General features: G+C 32.2%; 3 protein-coding genes across 3 annotated transcripts in view; 2 read left to right on the top strand and 1 right to left on the bottom strand.

The window, feature by feature from the left end:
* The first annotated feature begins 2,808 nt into the window (after positions 1 to 2,808).
* LOC134687675 (ankyrin-1-like) lies at positions 2,809 to 14,759 on the top strand. Its single transcript, XM_063548133.1, has 4 exons — positions 2,809 to 3,088; positions 4,270 to 4,499; positions 4,947 to 5,274; positions 11,584 to 14,759. Exons 1-4 carry the CDS (start codon positions 2,872 to 2,874, stop codon positions 14,757 to 14,759), a joined length of 3,951 nt encoding a protein of 1,316 aa, XP_063404203.1. The 5' UTR covers positions 2,809 to 2,871.
* An 89-nt stretch (positions 14,760 to 14,848) lies between these two features.
* Positions 14,849 to 15,175, top strand: LOC134687674 (protein fem-1 homolog C-like). The gene has a single exon (XM_063548132.1). The coding sequence runs from the start codon at positions 14,849 to 14,851 to the stop codon at positions 15,173 to 15,175; it is 327 nt and encodes a 108-aa protein (XP_063404202.1).
* A 9,370-nt stretch (positions 15,176 to 24,545) lies between these two features.
* Positions 24,546 to 25,785, bottom strand: part of LOC134686020 (centrosomal protein of 162 kDa-like) — an 80,364-nt gene continuing 79,124 nt past the window's right edge. Inside the window, exon 7 of the mRNA XM_063545724.1 lies at positions 24,546 to 24,895. Coding sequence (XP_063401794.1) covers positions 24,623 to 24,895 — 273 coding nt within the window. The 3' untranslated portion in view covers positions 24,546 to 24,622. The remainder of the gene's footprint in view (positions 24,896 to 25,785) is intronic.

Raw genomic sequence — 25,785 nt, 5'->3', positions numbered from 1 at the left:
TTAACCTGATTATTTGTCGATATAAAAGTATAAAGCAATAACGAAAAATTTTACATTTACAAATATTATGCACCCTTATAGCCTGTCACCGGATAGGGATGTGTGTCACTGCAAAACAAAGTGCGCTTGGACAGTTTGTTATCCGGTGAGACAATCTGTCACCAGTAGTCTACCAGACAGTGAGGGATGTTGCAGTCTATCCCTCGAGTGGGACAGCCTGTAACTACCAGACAGTGAGGGATGTTGCAGTCTATCCCTCGAGTGGGACAGCTTGTAACTACCAGACAGTGAGGGATGTTGCAGTCTATCCCTCGAGTGGGACAGCCTGTAACTACCAGACAGTGAGGGATGTTGCAGTCTATCCATCGAGTGGGACAGCCTGTAACTTAGTGACCAGACAGTGAGGGATGTTGCAGTCTATCCCTCGAGTGGGACAGCCTGTAACTACCAGACAGTGAGGGATGTTGCAGTCTATCCCTCGAATGGGACAATCTGTCACTATTATATAGTGTGCGTTGTTACAGTTTGTTTCCCGAGTTGAACAATCCGTCACTACGAGACAAAGAGAGAATAAATATGAAGGCAACGGTTATTTATTTTCAGCTCTTTTAATAGGAGGCCATGGCCAGGATATACATTTTCAAAATCCACCTACTACCCTTACTCCAACTGGGAAGGTCAAAGTCTTGTGAGCTAGCACGTTAAATAACCGACTCAGAGTGTCGGTCAAGTACAAAGCAGGGTAAATATTCATAAAAAATTAACATGTTCTCGTCCTTAATATGCATATCAATTTGACGCTGGATGTTGAACAACAACCCACCCATCCATCTATCCATCTAATCCAAATGTAAAGAAACTTATCACAATCATTGTGTTATTTAGTTTGAAATTGTGTCCGATGACCCCGCTTGACAACCAAAATGGTCGACACGGCTAAAAATAGAATTTAGAGTTGAAATAAAGGTTTTGTCCATTAACTTGAAACCACTATAAATAAAGAAAATCTGAAGAGGGCAGATATGTTTGGAAAGATAAGATCTTCCTTAGTTTTTCATATACTTCCAAACTGGCAGCCAAATTTTTTGATCGAAGTTATTGCCCTTAAATGATAATTTTACTTACTTTTAAAATGTTTGCCTATTATAATGAAAATTATTATAGATATGGGGAAACTTTAAATAGCACAAATGGTCAACAAGATGGTTCCACAAATAAGTTGACATTTTTGAAATCGTGTGATGACATCTTATTGGAGTTATTACCATTTGAGAGACGATAACTACCAATTGTTTTTTTCGAGTTTCTCTAATATCTGAAAAAGTATAAAAGATAGATAGTAGAGTAAAAAACAATATCACCAAGACAAGATCTACAAAAAGTCGTATAATTGCAATCGTACAGGTGAACTCTGACTTGGGATGTAATGTTACATAACAATATATTGTCAGGTAGACGTGCAAACCAAAAGCAACCAGGTGACATTAAACATCCTGTGTATACATGTATCTCCAGAGTTTAAATTTTGTGATACATACAAAAGTTTTCATAACTGTACAAATAAATATATTCTCTTCCCCGTGTCAAACCAGAAGAAGTATGTATCATAAAAATCTTAAAGCAAATTTGAATCTTATAAAAAAAATATCTTAAAAATAATAATTTTTGCTTTAAAAGATAATCAAATTATTATTTATGTTTCTATAAGTATTTTAAAGAAACATTTTGATTCAAATTGTAATTTCAATGGATTTTGTAAAATCCAAAGAAAATTAAACGAGATTTCATTGAATATGATTTTATTATTTATTTTTTTGATTCAATATTTTAAGCAATATTCCAGGCATCCAATAAATCGATATAAAGTTTAAAACAAATTGTTATTGTATACATTTCAACAGAGACATATAATACAATTGCTCTGATTTCAACAACATTGTATACCCGACAATAACTATCGACAGAGTTATCGGTCCTGAATAGGACTGATATAGTTTGGTATGATATCTGAAAAAGTATAAAAGATAGATAGTAGAGAAAAACATAAATATCGCTAAGACAAGATCTACAAAAAGTCGAATAGTTGCAATCGTCTGACGACCACTTGTTGGAAGTATTGCCTTTGTATATAGAAATAAATGTTGAAAGTATGTTACAAAAGATGTACTTACTTGAGCACGTACCTGAATAATTAGGATATTTATATTTTTTTTTGTCATTCCGTCAATCTATCATTCCACAACAAATATAAATGTGGACATTTTTCTAAACGCTTTCGCGTAATTGAGGTGCTTTTTAATACATGTATGTATGTCTATATGAGTTTTAGATCGAGTTTACGCTCAGTTGTGCTCAACTGATTTTTGCGGACATTACTTATACATGCTTTGGAATTTTAATGCGATAATAACAGTTAGACAGACTTTTTATAAACGGCTACTTATATTGAGATGAATTTTAGTATGTGAGTCTACTATGATATGTTTCAGATTGAGTTTACATTTGGTTCTGCTCCTTTAATATCTTTTTCATGAAAATTATTTATGTTATGGATGTATCGCAAAGCTATCAACATCATCATGTGTGTATTGCCAATTTGCAAATGGTAAAGTTCTGGTAAGTTTTATAGGGAATGTAGGTCCAGATGTGTTTGTTTTATTGCTTCAAATCTAGAATTCTATATTGCTACAAAAAAGATAATGACCATCTGACACTATAAATGACCATCTGACACTATAATTGATATCCAATGATTATATTTTAAATTCTATACATTAGTTAATTATAAAGGACTTATATATTTTTCAGTATACATGGACCATAAAGTAAGAATGATGTAGTTTCTTATTGACAATAAGAAGAATTTCTTGAATGATGGCACCTCTTTTAGAAGAAGAAGAGAATTATATCAGATTAGCCTTGTTATTGAAAGGAGTGTCACCAAGAGCAGTCCGTACTTTCTTTGACAAGGAATTTTCACCTACCTATCTCCCATCAACATTGAATAAAAACTACAACACACTGTACGATTTGTTTAAAAAGAGAATCTTGAACCAGGCTCAGTGGAATCTTTTGTTTCCAAAAAATGGTACGTATTTTATATGTTTACAGTTGTAGTTTTAGTAGGTATTTTAATTGATACAGATACACATGTTGTGACAACACTTTGTTTATAAGTTTCCAACAACATAAGTCAAAGACAAGCTGACAATGCTATGGCAAAAACACCCAAATTAATTAGCTAAGAAATAAACAACAGTATGCAAAACACAGGAAAAAAAAGAAGTTTCTTTTTAATGGGTAGGATAGAAGGTTCGTTGAAAACGTAAGAAGATTCTGCACCACTTGTGGTCCCTTCATGTTAAGTTGTATCTGCAATGTATTTATTAGGGCCCCACCTAGTGGCGGGTTGCTTTATAGTGACCAGTATGTCCGTCCGTTCGTCCGTCCGCCTGTAACAAATTGTGTCTGCTCAATATATAGAGAACTGGTATACTTTTATATTTTTTACTTGACATGTATATAATCTAACAGTAGAGGTTGTTTCATAATGTATGTACAACTTCGTAGGCCAAACATAACACTTTAACTAAAAAACATAGAAAAACAATCACTCTCAGCACAGAACGAGACTATGTAATATTTTTTCGAAAGTGCTTTACATCAGCTTATTGATGCAAATATTTTACCAACCTTTTGAAATTTTGGATCCTCAATGCTCTTCAACTTTGTAATTGTATGGCTTTATAAATATTTTGAAATGAGCGTCACTGATGAGTCTTATGTAGACGAAACGCGCATCTGGCGTACTAAATTATAATCCTGGTACCTTTGATAACCATTACCACACTAAAACTGATGCTGATCATTGTTATCGAAGTCTTGAACAATGTTGTAGGATTCATCTTTATGTTTTTTCCCATCAATCCATACATATATTTCTAGAATTAAGGATAAAGTGTATCAGGTGTACTGAAAGGTATATATACCAACACTAAGAAATTTCAAATCGTGAAAATTGAACTTGACCTTCATTTAGTCACAGGACACAACATATCTAAATTTGAAAAGATTACGTCAAAGCGTTTTCATAATAATGAATTGACACTGCTTGGCAGAAATTGTCCACCTAGGTGTAGTAGATGTTGTATTTCAATAAAATGTTAATTACATAAATGGTGGTGTATTGATTATTATTATGTACTCGGGTGAAATCTGTGTTTAGGGATATGAATTACTGTTGACATTCAATGTCTTTTGTTTATACAGGTGTTCCTAATTCCAAAACTTTTGATGTAACGTTGATGATCTGTTTGATCAGAAACTTGACACCTGTCAATCAACCAATCAACGGTTTCGACTGTCTACCACTACCAAGGGAGACAACTCCTGGTCCTGATCTTGCCAGGATTAAATGGTACAGAAATATATTGGCTCATCATGATAGTAACACCATGCCAACAGGTGATTTCAATACATCATGGGCAAATATAGCAGATGTAAGTACATTCTTCAAAGAAGTAATAATGTTTTACAGTGTGGTTCCTAGAAAGAATAAGTCTGAGTATGGTTTCAGCAATGAGCAAAACCTTTACCATACAGTTAACTATAAAAAGCATAAGATTTAAGAAAGCACATTATAGCAATTTATAATAATTAACTAGTAGATGACATACATCTAATCGTGTATCACAGACTAAGATATTAATCAGTACAAATCATCCAGTGGATTCAGTACAAAGAAATACTCTTATTATATATAAGTCACAATTTGAATTGATATACTAAAATATTTGCATATTTTGTTATTCATGCTGGGACATTTACCTGATTTTTTTTCACCATCATAAATTTAAATCATCCCAAATCAAAATATAATTACTTCTTATGTATATGTAAAGATTGCAACTCTGTTTATGGTATCTCTCTAAAATATTTATCTATAGGCTGTAAGTAGATTGGGTGGTTTGCCAATGAATCAGGAGTGCCAAGAACTAAAAGTGAAAATCTTAGATAAGTCAAACCAGGAAATTATGCTGGAAATTAAACAATCACAGGAAGAAATGAAGGAGCTGAGACGAACAATGGATATTGAAAACTCTACCATGAGGGAAAATCTTACTGATTTGCAAGATTCGTACAGTACTTTGCACATGGAACACTCAAACACTACGAAACATCTGATAGATATGAAGGATTCCCAAAGAACTTTACAAATTGAACACTCAAAAGTCACAGAGATTTTAAAAGACCCAATACCATGGAACATAAGAGGTATATATTATAATAGTATTACAAGAACATATTTAGTAGTACTTTACTGGTTATTCAGGGTTCCTTCTACAAACAGCTTCTTGAAGTTCTTCTATATTTTCCACGTCATCTATTTTTCAATCCAGTAAAATTTTGAAAATATTACCTGATTACGTCATTGTATGTTGGATTTATCATAAATATTAGGAGGTGAAAATAATACTCTGAAATAATATTAGCAATTGAATTTTGTTTTTGCAAGAATCATTCTTAGCGTATTTACATGTAGTTTAGATAGTTTAGTTGAACATGTTCCAGGCATAAATTAAAACAGGAAAGACATTTAGATGATTAACAATGCAAACAAGGTAGATAGAGTCAACTTAGGTAAGACAAGGATATTAACATTATTAAATAGCTGAATTATTTTGTATCATTTAGTAAAGATGCCTTATGCTGTGAAGTTTCAGGATTGTATGACTGCAAACAAAAAACCCTAAATATTTTTTTATATTACAAATTAGATCAGCAATGTGGAGTTATAATGTTGATCGGGTAATTCCATAGTCCTTACCATGTGTTAATTCAAAAGATCATACCATACATCAAATCAATCAATATATGTCAAACCAAATTGTCCGTACCATATGTCAAGTCAGTTGTCAATATTTAATGTCAAGCTACTTGGGACATATCATATGTCAAGTCAATTATCTATACCTGATGCCAATTCGTTTATTCTGTCAAACCAGTCGTCTGTACCCTATGTCAAGTAAATTTTTCTTTCTGTATATCAAACCAATTGTCCATCACATCTGTCAAGTAAACTGTCTATACCATATGTCAAACCAATTGTCCATATCTTATGCCAAGCCAGTTGTCAATACCTAATGTCTAGCCACTTGGCTATATGTCAAGTAAATTATCTCATTGCGATGTCAAGTCAACTATATATACCATATGCCATATTGTTTATAAATAATTTTGATTCCATAGTCCATACCATATATAAAGTTAATAGTCTAAACCAAATGTCAATTCCTTATGTATACCATATGTCAAGTCAATAGTCCATATCATATGCATGAATGTTAAGTCGATAGTCCATACCATATGTCATATTGTTTATAAATAATATTGATTCCATAGTCCATACGATATGTCAAGTCAGTTGTCTTTACCGTATGTCAAGTCAAGTGTTTATTCCATATGTCATTCAAATGTTACAACAATATGCTAATGCCAATACTTATGTCAGTTACATTGTCCATATCCATAATCCTATGTTAATCCATAGTCCATTCAATATGTCAAATCAAATGTCCATGCCATATGTCAATATTATTGTTCATTCCATATGTCAAGTCAATTTTCAACACCATATGTCAAATCATTGTCTTCATCGTATGTCAAATTAATAGCCTATACCCCTAATGTCAATTCCTTGTCCATACCATATGTAAAGTCAATAGTCAATATAACATGTCAAGTCGATAGTCCATATCATATTTTAGGTCAATAGTCCATATCATATGTCATTGCAAGTCAAAAGTTCATATCGTATGACAAGTCAATGGTCCTTATCGTATGTCAAGTCAATAGTTCATATCGTATGTCAAGTCAATAGTTCATAATGTAGAATGTCAAGTCAATAGTCCATATCATATGTCAATGCAAGTAAATAGTTCATATCATACGTCAAGTCAATAGTCCATATCGTATGTCAAGTTAATAGTCCATATCGTATGTCAAGTCAATAGTTCATATCATATGTCAAGTCAATAGTCCATATCGTATGTCAAGTCAATAGTCCATATCGTATGTCAAGTCAATAGTTCATATCGTATGTCAAGTCAATAGTTCATATCGTATGTCAGATCAATAGTCCATATCGTATGTCAAGTCAATAGTCCATATCGTATGTCAAGTCAATAGTCCATATCGTATGTCAAGTCAATAGTTTATATCGTATGTCAAGTCAATAGTCCATATGATATGTCAATGCAAGTCAATAGTTCATATCGTATGTCAAGTCGATAGTCCATACCATATTTTAGGTCAATAGGCCATATGATATGTCAATGCAAGTCAATGGTTTATATCGTATGTCAAGTCAATAGTCCATATCGTAAGTCAGGTTAATAGTTCATATCGTATGTCAAGTTAATAGTTCATACCGTATGTCAGGTCAATAGTCCATACCGTATGTCAAATCAATAGTCCATATGATATGTCAATGCAAGTCAATAGTTCATATCGTATGTCAAGTCAATAGTCCATATCGTATGTCAAGTTAATAGTCCATATGATATGTCAATGCAAGTCAATAGTTCATATCGTATGTCAAGTCATTAGTCCATATCGTATGTCAAGTCGATAGTCCATACCATATTTTAGGTCAATAGGCTATATGATATGTCAATGCAAGTCAATAGTTTATATCGTATGTCAAGTCAATAGTCCATATCTTATTTCAAGTCAATAGTCCATATCGTATGTCAAGTCAATAGTCCATATCGTAGGTCAAGTCAATAGTTCATATAGTATGTCAAGTCAATAGTTCATATCGTATGTCAGGTCAATAGTCCATACCGTATGTCAAATCAATAGTCCATACCATTTTTTAGATCAGAAGTCCATGTCATATGTCAATGCAAGTCAATAGTTCATATCGTATGTCAAGTCAATAGTCCATATCGTAGGTCAAGTTGATAGTCCATATCATATTTTAGGTCAATAGTCCATATCATATGTCAATGCAAGTAAATAGTTCATATCATACGTCAAGTCAATAGTCCATATCGTATGTTAAGTTAATAATCCATATCGTATGTCAAGTCAATAGTTCATATCATATGTCAAGTCAATAGTCCATATCGTATGTCAAGTCAATAGTTCATATCGTATGTCAGGTCAATAGTCCATATCGTATGTCAAGTCAATAGTCCATATCGTATGTCAAGTCAATAGTCCATATCGTATGTGAAGTCAATAGTTTATATCATATGTCAAGTCAATAGTCCATATGATATGTCAATGCAAGTCAATAGTTCATATCGTATGTCAAGTCGATAGTCCATACCATATTTTAGGTCAATAGGCCATATGATATGTCAATGCAAGTCAATGGTTTATATCGTATGTCAAGTCAATAGTCCATATCGTATGTCAGGTTAATAGTTCATATCGTATGTCAAGTCAATAGTTCATACCGTATGTCAGGTCAATAGTCCATACCGTATGTCAAATCAATAGTCCATATGATATGTCAATGCAAGTCAATAGTTCATATCGTATGTCAAGTCAATAGTCCATATCGTATGTCAAGTTAATAGTCCATATGATATGTCAATGCAAGTCAATAGTTCATATCGTATGTCAAGTCATTAGTCCATATCGTATGTCAAGTCGATAGTCCATACCATATTTTAGGTCAATAGGCCATATGATATGTCAATGCAAGTCAATAGTTTATATCGTATGTCAAGTCAATAGTCCATATCTTATTTCAAGTCAATAGTCCATATCGTATGTCAAGTCAATAGTCCATATCGTAGGTCAAGTCAATAGTTCATATAGTATGTCAAGTCAATAGTTCATATCGTATGTCAGGTCAATAGTCCATACCGTATGTCAAATCAATAGTCCATACCATTTTTTAGATCAGAAGTCCATGTCATATGTCAATGCAAGTCAATAGTTCATATGTCAATGCAAGTCAATAGTCCATATCGTAGGTCAAGTTGATAGTCCATATCATATTTTAGGTCAATAGTCCATATCATATGAAAATGCAAGTCAATAGTTCATATCGTATGTCAAGTCAATAGTCCATATCGTATGTGAAGTCAATGGTCCATATCGTATGTAAAGTCAATAGTCCGTATCGTATGTCAAGTCGATAGTCAATACCATATTTTAGGTCAATAGGCCATATGATATGTCAATGCAAGTAAATAGTTCACATCGTATTTCAAATCAATAGTCCATATTGTATGTCAAGTCAATAGTTCATGTCGTATGTCAAGTCAAAAGTCCATACCATATGTCAGGTCAATCGTCCATATCATATGTCAAGTCAATTATTTATACCACTTGTCAAGTCAATAGTCCATAAATGTCAAGTCAATAGTCCATATCTTATGCCAAGTCAATAGTCCATATAGTATGTCAAGTCAATAGTCCATATCTTATGTCAAGTCAAAAGTCCATATAGTATGTTAAGTCAATAGTCCATATCATATGTCAAGTCAAAAGTCCATATCATATGTCAAGTCAATTATTTATACCACTTGTCAAGTCAGTTGTCTTTACCATATGCCAAGCCACTTGCTCATGTTAAACAACTTTTTCATATGTCAATTGTCTTTGTGACATGTCAAGTCAATTATCTTAACCATATATAGCAAGTCAATTATTATGTCAAACTAATTTTCTGTACTATATGTTAAGACAATTGTCTATACCTTATGTCAAACGACTTGGCTATGTCATATGTCAAGTCATTTGTCTATATCTTAGCTCAAGCCATTTGGCTACACATATGTGAGGGGAGTAATTCCCTTTACCGTCATGCGTCAAACGGTAATTTTCAGCTACTAATAGTGTCTAATTGGTTAAATTTTATTGTGATTCCTCAAAATATTCTTATAGTGATTTGTCAGAGGTCTCAAATAATTAAAGTTACCTCTTTTTTTGGGATAAAAATTCATTGGAATGTTTAATCGTCTTAAGGATAGTGAACTTTTATCGTCATCCACCAAAATTTAACGTTTACGTCATTTAGCAAGATTTTTTACAGTTATTCATCATGAAGGTACACACATTACGACCCTCGTGTGTCTAGTAAATCTGACTTTATATAATCTGATGCCATTTAGCTACACATATGTCAAGTCAACTGTGTAAATATTTTGTCAAACCACTTGGCTTTACAATATGTTAAGTCTATTATCTGTTTGATATGTCAAGTCTATTATCTATGCCATATTCCAAGTCAACGATTATGTTAAACTAATTGTGAATACCATATGTCAAGTTTATTGTCTACACCATGTGACATGTCAGTTGTCTTTACTATAAGTTGTATTATATATATACCATATATCAATTTAATTGTCCATACCATATGTAAAGCTAACTATCCATACCACATGTGGAGTCGATTGTCCATACCATATGTCAATTTAATAATTTATACCACATCATATGTTAAGTAAATTTTTCATATCATATATGTGAAGTCAATTATCTATACCCTATAGAAGTAATGTCAATTAGATGTACCATATGTTAAGTCAAATGTCAATAACATAAGTCATATCAGTTATCTGTATGACATTTTTAATGTTTTTTCTATGTATACCATATGCCAAGCAGATTGTTCAAACCATATGTCAAACCAATTGTCCACACCATATGTCAAACCAATTGTTCATACCATATGTCAAACCAATTGTCCACACCATATGTCAAATCAATTATCCATACCATATTTCAAGTCAATTATCTAATCAATATGTCAAGTTAATGGTCCATACCATTTGGCGTGTCAATTGTAGGAATCTGATGTACAGTAGTTGTCGTTTGTTTATGTAATATATACGTGTTTCTCGTTTCTCGTTTTGTTTATATAGATTAGACCGTTGGTTTTCCCGTTTGAATGGTTTTACACTAGTACTTTTGGGGCCCTTTATAGCTTGTTGTTCGGTGTGAGCCAAGGCTCCGTGTTGAAGACCGTACTTTAACCTATAATGGTTTACTTTTTAAATTGTTATTTGGATGGAGAGTTGTCTCATTGGCACTCACACCACATCTTCCTATATCTATGAAATCTTATGAGTTTTTTATAACATTTGTCAAACTAATTGTCATAAACCAAACCTAGGTCCAGTGCATATGATAGGTTGAGCCTTTTGTCTATCCCATAGGTTGAGCCTTTTATCTATATCGTAGGTCAAGCCATTTGTCTACACCATACTGAAGCGTTTGTCTATACCAATTTTCAATCAAATTATCAATATGTATGCCTAAATACAAAGTATTCATATGTCATGCTTTTTGTCAATACCATATGTATATCCTTTAGTCTATATAAAAAAGAAGATGTGGTATGATTGCTAATGAGACAACTCTTCACTAGAGACCAAAATGACACAGAAATTTTGATATACTATTTGACAAGCAAATGATACATACTGAATATCAAGCCATTTCCTATACAAAGCATGGATTGATCCAGTTTATTGTCTAAAATTGTCAAGTAAATTTTTTTATGATATATATTTAAAAAAAATAGGTATTCAAAGAAATTGTCTATTTTTTTTCTAGGACAAATTACTGAGAAATTAGAAAACTGGAATGAAGATGACAAAACTTTTATAGAAACCGACGGTGCAAGACGTGTACTAAGGTATATCAAAGAAAATGGATGTGTAGTTGTTACAGCAAGTTCTGGTTGTGGAAAATCATCAATGGTGCGACACGTAGCTTTACAGATGCAAAATGAAGGCTATGAGATCTTACCAGTATCAAATTCTAAGGATATCATCAAGTGGTACAATCCAATCAAAAAGATATTGTTTGTAGTGGATGATTTTTGTGGAACATATAGTTTAAATCCAATGATGTTTGACAAGTGGAAAAATTTGATGGAAGAAATTAAAGCATTAGTAGAAAAGAAACCAGTTAAGTTAATTATGTCTTGTAGACTACAGGTTTATAATGATAGGCAAATGGAATCGTTGTCATTCTTTCAAGCGTGTGAATGCAATCTTCAGTCTGCCGATTTTTGTTTATCTAAATCAGAAAAACAATCCATTGCTGAATTATACCTAAAAACAAACGCTTCTGAGATCAGTGGATTGTATAACATGTTTGACTGTTTTCCTCTTTTGTGTCAATTATACAGCAAAAACTCAAAACTGAACATTGTAGATTTCTTTACAAATCCATTTACAGTTTACAAAGAAGAGATAGATAAATTACAGACAGAGGGAGCACATGGAAAATACTGTGCACTTGCTCTATGTGTAATGTTTAACAATCAGTTGAAGGAAGAATGGCTTACTGAACATGTGGATGAAAACATAAAAACAGTTATAAAGAACACATATGAAGCTTGTAAAGTTGTTGAAGGGACGTCACGATTGGTTTTACGTAATGAACTCGATTCACTTACATATACATATATCATAAAGGATGGTAAAGTCTACAGAACTATTCATGACAAATTATTTGATTTTCTTGCTTTTTACTTTGGCAGTGAAATGATTTATTGTTTAATTAATAATGCTACAAGTCAATTTATTAGTGAAAGATTTTTATTTGAAAGAAAAAGCAAAAATGATGAATTTACAATTATTGTACCAACGAGATATCAGCAAATGTATATAAAAAGAATGGTAGATGACTGGTCAAGAGGAGAGGTTGTAGATGTTTTCTGTAACATCAATATGGTCAATCTTATCTTCAGACAAAGATTCCTTCTACATATACAAAGCTTAGCAATATCACAACAAAAACAATTGGCCAGTTCATATGACATTAATGACAAAAGTACTCCATTGATACAGTGTTGTTTTATAGGAGATATTGATCTGGTTAAATGGTGTATTCAACATTGCATCAGTAATGTAAACCATTGTCGTTATACTGATAAGGTATCACCTCTTTACATATCATCTGCATATGGATATACTGAAGTAGTTCAGATGTTGATACACAATAAGGCAGACATTAATAAGTGTAATAATGAAGAGTGTTCACCTCTGTACATTGCTTGTCAGAACGGACATACTGAAGTAGTTCAGATGTTAATAAACAATAAGGCAGACATTAATAAGTGTAGAGATACTGAAGTATCACCTCTGTACATTGCTTGTCAGGAAGGACATACTGAAGTAGTTAAGATGTTAATAAACAATAAGGCAGACATTAATAAGTGTAGAGATACTGGAGTATCACCTCTGTACATTGCTTGTCTGAAAGGACATACTGAAGTAGTTCAGATGTTAATAAACAATAAGGCAGACATTAATAAGTGTAGAGATACTCTTGCATCACCTCTGTACGTTGCTTGTCAGAATGGACATACTGAAGTAGTTCAGATGTTAATAAACAATAAGGCAGACATTAATAAGTGTGATGATGAAGAAGTATCACCTCTGTACGTTGCTTGTCAGAATGGACATACTGAAGTAGCTCAGATGTTAATAAACAATAAGGCAGACATTAATAAGTGTAGAGATACTGGAGTATCACCTCTGTACATTGCTTGTCAGGAAGGACATACTCAAGTAGTTAAGATGTTAATAAACAATAAGGCAGACATTAATAAGTGTAGAGATACTGGAGTATCACCTCTGTACATTGCTTGTTATCAAGGACATACTGAAGTAGTTAAGATGTTAATAAATAATAAGGCAGACATTAATAAGTGTACAGATACTGGTGAATCACCTCTGTACGTTGCTTGTCAGAATGGACATACTGAAGTAGTTCAGATGTTAATAAACAATAAGGCAGACATTAATAAGTGTGATGATGAAGAAGTATCACCTCTGTACATTGCTTGTTATAAAGGACATACTGAAGTAGCTCAGATGTTAATAAACAATAAGGCAGACATTAATAAGTGTAGAGATACTGGAGCATCACCTCTGAACGTTGCTTGTCAGAATGGACATACTGAAGTAGTTAAGATGTTAATAAACAATAAGGCAGACATTAATAAGAGTGATAATGAAGAGTGTTCACCTCTGTACATTGCTTGTCAGAATGGACATACTGAAGTAGTTCAGATGTTAATAAACAATAAGACAGACATTAATGAGTGTGATAATGAAGAGTGTTCACCTCTGTACATTGCTTGTCAGAATGGACATACTGAAGTAGTTCAGATGTTAATAAACAATAAGGCAGACATTAATAAGTGTGTTAATGAAGAGTGTTCACCTGTGTACATTGCTTGTCAGAATAGACATACTGAAGTAGTTCAGATGTTAATAAACAGTAAGGCAGACATTAATAAGTGTAGAGATACTGGAGCATCACCTGTGTACATTGCTTGTTATAAAGGACATACTGAAGTAGTTCAGATGTTAATAAACAATAAGGCAGACATTAATAAGTGTGATAATGAAGAGTGTTCACCTCTGTACATTGCTTGTCAGAATGGACATACTGAAGTAGTTCAGATGTTAATAAACAATAAGGCAGACATTAATAAGTGTAGAGAAATTGGAGCCTCCCCTCTGTACATTGCTTGTCAGAATGGACATAATAATGTAATTCAGATGTTAATAAACAATAAGGCAGACATTAATAAGTGTAAAGATACTGGAGCATCACCTCTGTACATTGCTTGTCAGGAAGGACATACTGAAGTAGTTCAGATGTTTATAAACAATAAGGCAGACATTAATAAGTGTAGAGATACTGGAGAATCACCTGTGTACCTTGCTTGTCAACAGGGACATACTGAAGTAGTTCAGATGTTAAAATAAACAATAAGGCAGACATTAATAAGTGTAGAGATACTGGAGCATCACCTGTGTACATTGCTTGTTATAAAGGACATACTGACGTAGTTAAGATGTTAATAAACAATAAGGCACACATTAATAAGTGTAGAGATACTGGAGAATTACCTCTGTACGTTGCTTGTCAGAATGGACATACTGAAGTAGTTCAGATGTTAATAAACAATAAGGCAGACATTAATAAGTGTAGAGATACTGGAGCATCCCCCATATTTATAGCATGTTATAAAGGTCATGCAGAGATTGTTGGATTTTTATTGAAGCATAAAGCAGACTGTAACCATAAATGGAAAGGACTTACACCATTAGGTATTGCTAAAAGAGAAAAACATACAAATCTTGTTCATTTATTGGAGAGATGGAACAAACAATCAATATAATTATAATGCATAGCAGTGGTTTAAGGACAGTAATCAGAACACTATAAATTGTAAAACACTTGCTTCAAGTTTTTATTTCGCAATATTAAAATAATGCAATGTTAATTAACTTCTCATGTCGATTTATGTCAGCATTGATTGTACAGTTTTTTAAATGAAATATCCTGCCAATCACAAGATTGAAGGAAATGTTGGGTATTAGTTATTGCACACGATCAACCAAACGACATTGATTGTCTCTGGTGTATTCAGTCTTTTTTAGGCATCAACATCCTGCATGTAATCTTGAAATTGTATCGTTTTTTTCTTAAAAAAGTTATTGATAAAAACAGTGATTAAACTGTTACTATTCAATCATTCATTGCTTATAATTACCTGGTAATTTCCTCAAAACTATTCATACAATGCTCAAAAATAAGAACAGTTAGTAAATAGGATATTACAGTAAAATCTTCTTCTCTATTATTTCCCAACATTAAAAGAGAACCAAAGTTTAGTTTATTTGATAATCTAATCTTAGCTGGTATATTGAAACACATCATATTCATTGGCCTATGGTAGACATGTTAAGTCAAATATTTAGTTTATTAACAATTTAATGAACACACTGATCATAATATTATATTAATTTTTTGAACTGTCTAATCTTTAAACTAAATATCCAAATTAACTTACAGCAATAGGACAAGGACATATTATGACACATCATATATTAATATCATGGGTGAAGTCTTCAACAGAAACCATTAAAAAATCACTTCGTAAACATCTGCATGCTTTTGTGAACATGTGAAACCATTTTTATATCTTTAAAACAACAGGACTAATTTACCTTGTAGACTTGCTTCTTTATTATTTTGGCCGACGAGACAGTTATTGTTGTCAGTATTGTAATGATGTCCTATTATTTCCCAAAATATATCATTCCACGTGTTAAGGGGAACAACGGTACAAACTTCTTTACTTATAATGATCGATCTAATGTAGAAAGTTTTTCATATGAAGGATTTACTACCAATGGCAAACAAACTTCATTTTATCTATCATCCATGTTTATGAAGACAAGGTCAGATTCACTTGCCAGAGTTACATGCATACCCTATAAACATTCCATACACCAGACACAGCTAACCTATCAGTTATTGTATCTGATAAAACAGTCCAAAACACAAAACATTGATCAATGAACCATGATAATAAGTTCAAGGTAAATTGAAACCTGTCATTCTGAAATGTACACCTTACAATCATTCCATACACCAAATATATTTTACCTAGTGCTTATAGTTTCTGAGAAACAGACCTTATCACGTGACTTTTGACTTTGATCACTGATCAATGAAATCAGGTCGAGGTCATATGAATCATGTCTGCCGGACATGTAGAACCTGCAAGGATCCCATAAACCAAATTATATCATCCTTTTACTCATAAGTGATACATTCAAATGACAAAAAACATTAAATATTTTTTTTCAAACCATTGACTGAACCATGAAAATGAGGTTAAGGACAAAGAACATACGGTAAATGGAAACTTTATAACATAGGGCATCTGTATAGGTAAGCATTGTACACATTATAGAGTACATTAGGCAATTTTCCATATGATTAATATTTCCAAGGGGCATAACTCTTCTAAAAATTATTGATCGGCATTGGTTTTCAAATTTGTCCAGACAGTGCAGATATAAACCTATGATAAAAGTTTCATAAAAAATTTGGCAAGAATTGTACACGTGAGAGCCCTAACAAGAACAGATCGACAGACGGACGCCCAATATTTCCATGTCCCCTGCAACACGTTACCCAGGTGACAAAAATGGATATCTGTTACTATGAATGTTCTGTTTGATGAGATAAATTTCATTTGTATATTTAGGAAATTCCTAATCATTTGCTGAGAACATAACTAATTATATGCCTGTATTGTAAAAAGTATCTATACACATGGAAAAAAGTATTGCAACACCTTGATTTTTTAAAACTTGAAAAATCAGCCTCTTTTTTTGGATGAAATATAATAAAATATGTGTATGATATTATTGAAACATAGTTTATGATAACATTGGCATTGAAACGAACGAAAAATGTTTGGAAAAAAAAATGATTTATATAACCACAATTTTAATAACAAAATGAAGTGTTTTTTGTACAAAAAATGCATTTTACAACTTTTACTGTAGTTGAACTTTACAATGTCAGGCATTTCAAAATTAATCTTCAGATGACTGTTCCCATCATGGTTGGTCGTTATACGCCAAAGAATTAGTACTTTGTGCGCAGCCTCCAATCAAACAAATAACCGCATCTCAACGTCTTCTGATTTCTGCTCTAAATCAACTAATATGTTGTTAAGGTAGCAGTAACCATTTCTGATGAAGGGCATTGTTTATTTCATGATGTGTTTGAACTGGTGTGTCCTTTTGTGCACTTTCTGCCCAATAGTGTCCCATATATGCTCGAATATGGTTCAAATTCGGGCTACGATCCGGCCAAGGAAGATGAACCATTTGAACATTGGATCTTCCTTCACAATGCTAATTTCCAACTTTGGCGAGCTCTGCACTACATTGGATACAGAAAACTGTGTGTCTGTTCGTTAGCAAAGGTCTCCGAAATGGTCTTATCGCACGATAACCAGAAGCGATAAATTGATCTCGAACAGTTCTTGTTAAAAGGCTCATGTATGGCCGCCACTCTCTTTTTAGGATTGTCTTGTATACAATGGGTTTCCTTCTGATCAACCTTCAGTATGCTTGATTTTCTCTAGCAAATGGTATAGGGAAGTCTTCATTATCTCGGAAGGTCTTTAACAGCGTTTATTGTCGGATTTTTATTCTCAAAACGACTTATAGGGGAATGGTGATGACCAACAATACGTGCAGTTGTTACAGCGACATCCTTGCTTAAGAATGTCCGCCATATTGTGTTCAACAAGGATTTTGCATACAAGACATAGAAATCGAATTTTTGACCTAAAATTGCATTTTTATTGAATAAAAACGAGTATTATCTCTTATTAGTATTCTTTATTATTGTAAAAAGTATTAAAAACACAATAAAAACACCTATAACACAATTAAAAATCGATACATAATCTTGTTTTCGGGATATTATGTTGTTCTCGTAGTTCTAGGGAAATCGTGGTACCGTTGCTTCTCTTATGCTGATAATCTGCCATCTTGCTGCAGTTAAGAGTTGTCGAAGACCCATTACAAGGTGCCAATCACATAAATTTAAAAACTTGATTTTTTAAAGTGTTGAAAACAAGGAGGATAAAGATATCTGTTTTGCTGTTTACGGTTACAGTAGCTGCATGTGCAGATAAAAACTTATCGAGTTGATATTTTTTTTTTTTTTGTGGCTTTATATATTTTATTGAAATCTTTACATTTGTTAGTATAAAACATCGATTACCGGTACCTTATCCCGGCCTCGTTAATATTAGTAATGATATTTATATATACAGGAGTTAGTGGTTGTTATTAATATTCACCAAATATATATATATATATATATATATAACATACCGGTATAACTACATGTAAGTTAAATGCTAACAAATATAAAGATGGTTCGACATAAATGTCTAATATAACAAACAAAAAATAAACACTTCTTCATGAATGACATATTATTTAGTTTTTGATTTTAAGGATTTTAAATCAAGAGTAGTTTCAGTTCTTTTTCTCTTTCTTCTCTCTTCCCTCCCTTTTTGAAAGCAATAAATGTTTAAATGATTTTACTAAATTTTAACTCCTCCCTCACAAGAAAAAAAATATAAATAAATAAAATGAAAATAAATAACTAAGATAAGCTTTAAAACACGCTAAAAGTAATTAAGAAATAAGACAGCAAAACACAAAAAAAACAAAAAGGAAAGGGTAAAAATTTATGAATATCTTAATAAATATCAGGAAATACCAATGTAAAGTGGTAAATAGAAAAAAGAAATGAGAACCACTTGCATTTACTTTCACTTTCTCTCAGTCTCTCATAAACACTCCAATGTTTACTTACATACACACATACATTACTTAATAATAAATAATTATTGTTTACAATTATATTCATCAAAGAATAAACAAAATCTAATCAAATAATTTGCTCACAGATTAATATCATACTCTATGGTGGAAATATATATTGTAATGGGGTCCAAAATTTTTCATATACATCAACATTATTATTTTTCTTTGCAATATAATATTCATATGACTGATATTGTTTTATTCTATTTTTAAAACCAAAAATATTAGGAGTAAGTTCCTTAAACTTACATTTATATATATAATTTTTTGCTACTATAAATAAAAGATTTATGAATAAACTTTCTGAATTGAAACCAAGGAATATCTGCTTTTTACTGATGGCAAAATCCCTGCTATACAATCTTATTTGCTGTAATAATGATGACCAAAATTGATATGTTATTGGACAATCATAGAAAAAATGTACAATAGTTTCGTCATCAAGTTTACAAAAAGTACATGAACTAGAATCTTTCTTCTTTATCTTGTACAAAAAAGAGTTTGTAGGAATTATTTGGTGCAGTATTTTGTATTGAAAGCTTTTTAAGTAGGTATCTTTGCAAGACTTCCTTAGAAGCATAAAATATTTTGCCAATTTTCAATTTCTGAGTCTATCAACTGCTCCCATTTCTGAATTTTTTCAAGGGGAGGTTGAAATATATGATCAATAAGACTCTTATACACAAATTTTGGTTTCTTATTATTAATAATCTGAGTACAAAAAGCATCAGAGATGTTGACATTTTCAATCTGTTGAGAATCACAATATTCTTTTATGTGATCTTTAATAAATTTTGGAATAATGGAGATTAGACTGTAATATTTCAGAAAATTATTTGTAAGAATCTTATGTCTAATCTTTTCAAATGTAAAGAAGTCTTTGTTTTGACCATTTACAAGGTCTTTTAAATACTGTACACCAAAGTCCTTCCATTTCATATAAATAGTGTAATCTGTAAGTGGCACAAAATTTAAAATATCTAGCGATAATATATCATTTGTACAAGCCTTAGTATAAGGCTTTGCAGTATGTAAGCAAAATAAAACATCTTTCCAAAAAGGATTCTTAACATAGCCATGAATTTCTAGCAGTTTTTCTTTTTGTAAAGAAAAGACTCTGTCACCACCAAATTTGGTTAATTCAGACAGTAATAATGTCTGCCATGATCCCTCTAAATTCAAAAGAAGTCTTCTAACCCAGCTTATTTTTAGATATGTACTAAAAGATGACAAATGCACCATGTTCAAACCTCCCTGCATAAAATCCCCAATTAGTGAATTGCGTTTAATACGTTCTAATTTCCCATTCCAAATAAAGTTATAAAAGAGAGTATTTAACTCTTTAATTTTAATCTGGGATAGATTTGGTAAAGCTGTGAGTAAATGAATTATCTTTGGTAATGCCAGAGTCTTTACAACAGTAATTTTACCAAGCAATGTAAGTTTTCTGTGTTCCCAAGCCTTAAGTATTGATGACATTTCCTTGATTTTCTTTGTGAAATTTATATCTAACATAGCTTGTAAATCTAATGAAAAATCTATTCCTAAAAGTTTTAAATTTGATTTTGTCCATTGAAGATCATAATTAGGACAAAGGATATGGTCTGAATATTTTTTGGTTCCAATCCAAACAGCTTTGGTCTTGGATGCATTCATTTTTAGCCAAGAGACCCTGTGAAAAGAATCAAAACATTGTAAAGTCTCCTCTAAAGATTTTTCCTTTCCATCTAAAACAAGAAATGTGTCATCAGCATACTTGCTCAACAATAATTCTTTGTTGTGAATAGGAATACCATGGATGTCAGATGTAGATTTTAGTTTTAGAGCTAATAATTCTACACCTATAATAAATAAATATGGCGATAGGGGGTCACCTTGTCTACAGCCTCGCTTAAGATTGAAGAAACTTGACAAATTACCATTATGTTTTACACAGCTTTTAGCTTCTGAATAGAGAGTCTCAAACCATTTGCATATAGATGGTCCGAAATTAAAGCTTTTTAGCGCTTTTACTAGAAAATCCCACTCAACAGAATCAAATGCTTTCTCAAAATCAACAAGTAACAGTAAACCAGTCATATTATGCTCTTCCAGATAGACTGATAGTGCATAAGATCATATAATAAGCGAATATTTTCCCCAATGAACTATCTTTAATAAACCCATTCTGAGTGTCATTTATAATAAATGACAATACTGGTTTGAGTCTGTTAGCTATAGCTGCTCAAGCTATTTTAATGTCAGTATTCAGTAAACTGATCGGTCGCCAATTACTCATATATCTCCTATCTTTTCCATCTTTTGGAAGGCAAGTAATGACACTCTGATATTGAAAACTAGAAAAATTTCTATGCTCATACCCAAAATATAAAGATCGATATACAAATGGACCGAGATCTCTCCAAAAATATTTATAAAAATCAACTGTAAATCCATCGGAACCAGGACTCTTACCATTTGTCATATGTTTCAGTGCCAAAGCACATTCATCAAATGTCAAGTTACCCTCACACAGATCACTTTGCTCCTGTGTGAGTTTAACATTATGGTGATAAAAAGAGTTATCTTCCCTGTCAGATCTTCTGCTTGAATACAGAGTTTTATAAAATTTGTGTTGTTCAAAAAGAATGCTTGACTGTTCAGAAATATGTTTACCTTGGTCATCAATCAATTCAGCCATTGTCTTTTTAATGAAATTACTCTTCTCTAATTTGCAAAAGTATTCGGAGCATTTTTCTCCATTTTCATGCCAGTTTGCTCTTGATCTGAGGAGTAAACCTTCAATCTTGTGTTCCCTTTTATTTTCTAGTTCTAGTTTCTTCCCATATAAAGTAGCTTGAGCATTAACATTTGGTGACATATTCATAATATTTTCTAATTGTTCAACCTCTTTTTCAAGCTTAGATGTATGTTCTCTATCCTCTCTAATTTTTTTTCAATACTATAAGAAATGGACAAAGTCCTGATCTTCATCTTCAGGATTTCAAAAAATAATTGATCATTACATGTAAGTTTAACATCGAGACAATTTTTAATTGATATTTATTGATTAAACTCAGGTGATACTTAAAAGATGTTTAACTAGTTCTATTTTACCAAATTATATCACACACAAATCAAAAGTGTTTTTTTCATTTCAATTTCAATTTGGTGTTGCAATACTTTTTTCCAACTGTATATAACTTGGTGTCTTTATATAGATATAGGAAGATGTGGTATGAGTGCCAATGAGACAACTCGCCATCATAATAACAATTTATAAAAGTAAACCATTATAGGTCAATGTACGGCCTTCAACACAGAGCCTTGGCTCACACCGAACAACAAGCTATAAAGGGCCCCAAAATTACTAGTGTAAAACCATTCAAACGAGAAAACCAATGGTCTAATCTATATAAAAAAACGAGAAACGAGAAACACGTATACATTACATAAACAAACGACAACTACTGTACATTAGATTCCTGACTTAGGACAGGTGCAAACATTTGCAGCGGGATTAAACGTTTTTATGGTACCAAATCTTCTCCCTTTTTCTGAAACAAGACTATAACATCACAACATAGAAAAACACAAGATAAAATATCAATTGGAAGGCTTAACTCAATCAAAAACCGTAAATAAACACACTATGCAGGAATAAATCTGATCTGCGATACCTGAATGCAAATACATAGTTACTAAAATTACTAGGGACAAACATTCAAGGCCAAAAGCAAACAAAGAAGTCCAAACAAAGCCATGGCAAGACACCACCGCGAAATATTTAATATCCCTTACAAAATCATCACTGTTGAAAAAAACCGGTTTCATAAAATATACAGGTAAATGAAAAAACAACTTTGTCATTTTAGGTATACTACTTCTGTGTATATAAAATCTTCCAATAAGTAATACCAAGAAAGTTGTTTATATGAACCTTTGCTATAATTGTCCAAAATGGTCTTACTATGACAAATAAGCTCAGTGATATATGTGATCTAAAACCTTTTTCAGGGAAATGAAAAAAAAATGGTTTTAGTATATTTAGTAATGACACAGAATCTTTTAAAAATACAGACACTTGAAGTAAATAAGACATATATAAAAAGGCCAAAGCAAATTTCCACTGAAATAATAAAAAATACATATAATTGTAAATTTATTATAAAATATTTTCATTTTATTTATACAATTTTGAACAATATGTAAAATAATGATAATGATAAATAAAATAAAATAAATAATAAAACTAAAACAACTTTTGTATGTCTTACAACATCATACAAAACCTTATCGAAGTAGTGCTGAATATTATATTCATTTCAAAAACATATTTAATAAATAATTCTAGTACTGAAAAGGAGACAACTTTAAAGAAATTATCTCCCTTTAATCAGGTTGCTTTTTCATATGTTTCGTAAAGTAAAACATCATACGAAAGTACACTTTATATTATTCTTTAAAAAAGTATTTTAAAAAATCTGGTACTTGCAAATGGTAAACAAAGTTGATAACTTTTTAAAATAAGAAAAAAATCTAGGGGTTCTAGAGGAAATAAAAAGGGAAACTAATAAATAAAACTTATAAGGTTTGGTGGATGCTGTTTGGAAGAAGATCCATTCCTAATTTGTGTTGCCCTTTTACAGTAAATTCTTTAAACAATCTTGGATACAACATATATATATTAGAAAAGATTCTTGGCTTCATAAGATTTTGTAAAAAAGGGAAAAGTTTGAAAGAAGACCTGACCCATATTCAATAAACACTGTTAATTAAATTTGTTCATGTCAAGTCAAAGAAATGTCTTAGTATTATGTTCTTGCAAATACAAATCCATATCAGCATGTTAAACTGGATAAGAAAATAAATTTCTATGTTTAAGTAAAAAGTTGATGTTAAAAATAAAACTGACAAGAGGAAAAATACAAAGATTTCAGTGGAAAGTATCATGTATCAGTTAGCATTAACTGATCAATTTTACATCGAAAGATAACAATATCAAAATTATGTTTTATACAATAACATTAAATGAGGTATGTTAACAGTTATAAAACATTTTTTTCATGGAACACAAAACAACACATGTGACAAATAGAATGCACCACATTGTTAAATTGTGTAGACATTTTATAATTGATGCTCTTACAACAGCAACATTTTCATAATTCTGAACAAGAAGTTGAAGACATTGCTCTAATAATTGACAAAAACATTTTAGAAATCTATGCAAATTCAGAACATTCTAAAATAATTTGTTTGTCTTTTCAAACAACAGATCATAAGAAATTGATCCAGTATGATATTTAAATAAAAAGAATGTCTATTATAGAAAGGGGTTTTCCCTAAGATACCACAGAGCTAAATATCTCAAAAATATAAAGGACGGAATAAAATACAAATTTTAAATTAATAAATCTACTAAAGAGCTACTGCTATGACACTGCTGCACTGACAGGTATTACAACTCCTTTTTTTTTGAGTAATTTTATTACATCTAATATAGAATCTAATTCTGTTCTAAATCTTTGGATTTCGCTATTTTTAGAATCTACGATTCCTTTCCATTTATTTGCTTCCTGGTCCATTTCCACTGAAGCTGTGTGTTTGGCATTTTTTATAATTTGTTGCAGTTCAAGTTCACGTGTTTCACGTTTTTTCTCCATTTGAATTATCTTCTGCTGAATGGATTCAAAATGTTTCATTTCCTCAAAGCAAAATATAATGTATTACATTAACAACAGGACACATTAAGACAAGGCACTCCTAGTTGACATAGACAAGGCACTCCTAGTTGACATTTAGACAAGGCACTCCTAAGTGACATTTAGACAAGGCACTCCTAGGTGACATTTAGACAAGGCACTCCTAGTTGACATTTCGACAAGGCACTCCTAGGTGACATTTAGACCAGGCACTCCTAGGTGACATTTATACAAGGCACTTCTAGGTGACATTAAGACCAGGCACTGCTAGGTGACATTTAGACCAGGCACTTCTAAGTGACATTTAGACAAGGCACTCCTAGGTGACATTTAGACGAGGCACTTCTAGGTGACATTTAGACCAGGCACTGCTAGGTGACATTTAGACAAGGCATTCCTAGGTGACATTTAGACAAGGCATTCCTAGGTGACATTTAGACAAGGCACTTCTAGGTGACATTTAGACAAGGCACTCCTAGGTGACATTTAGACAAGGCACTCCTAGGTGACATTTAGACAAGGCACTCCTAGGTGACATGTAGACAAGGCACTCCTAGGTGACATGAAGACAAGGCACTCCTAGGTGACATTTAGACAAGGCACTCCTAGGTGACATTTACACAAGGCACTTCTAGGTGACATTTAGACAAGGCACTCTAAGGTGACATTTAGACAAGGCACTCTAAGGTGACATTTAGACAAGGCACTCCTAGTTGACATTTAGACAAGGCACTCCTAGTTGACATTTAGACCAGGCACTCCTAGGTGACATTTAGACAAGGCACTCCTAGGTGACAATTACACAAGGCACTCCTAGGTGACATTTAGACAAGGCACTCCTAGGTGACATGTAGACAAGGCACTCCTAGGTGACATTTAGACAAGGCACTCCT

This window comes from Mytilus trossulus, chromosome 10 (genome assembly GCF_036588685.1).
Source record: "Mytilus trossulus isolate FHL-02 chromosome 10, PNRI_Mtr1.1.1.hap1, whole genome shotgun sequence".
NCBI classification, from domain to species: Eukaryota; Metazoa; Mollusca; class Bivalvia; order Mytilida; family Mytilidae; genus Mytilus; species Mytilus trossulus.
The sequence above is the reverse complement of the archived record's forward strand: the minus strand, read 5'-3'. Positions and strand labels throughout refer to the sequence as shown.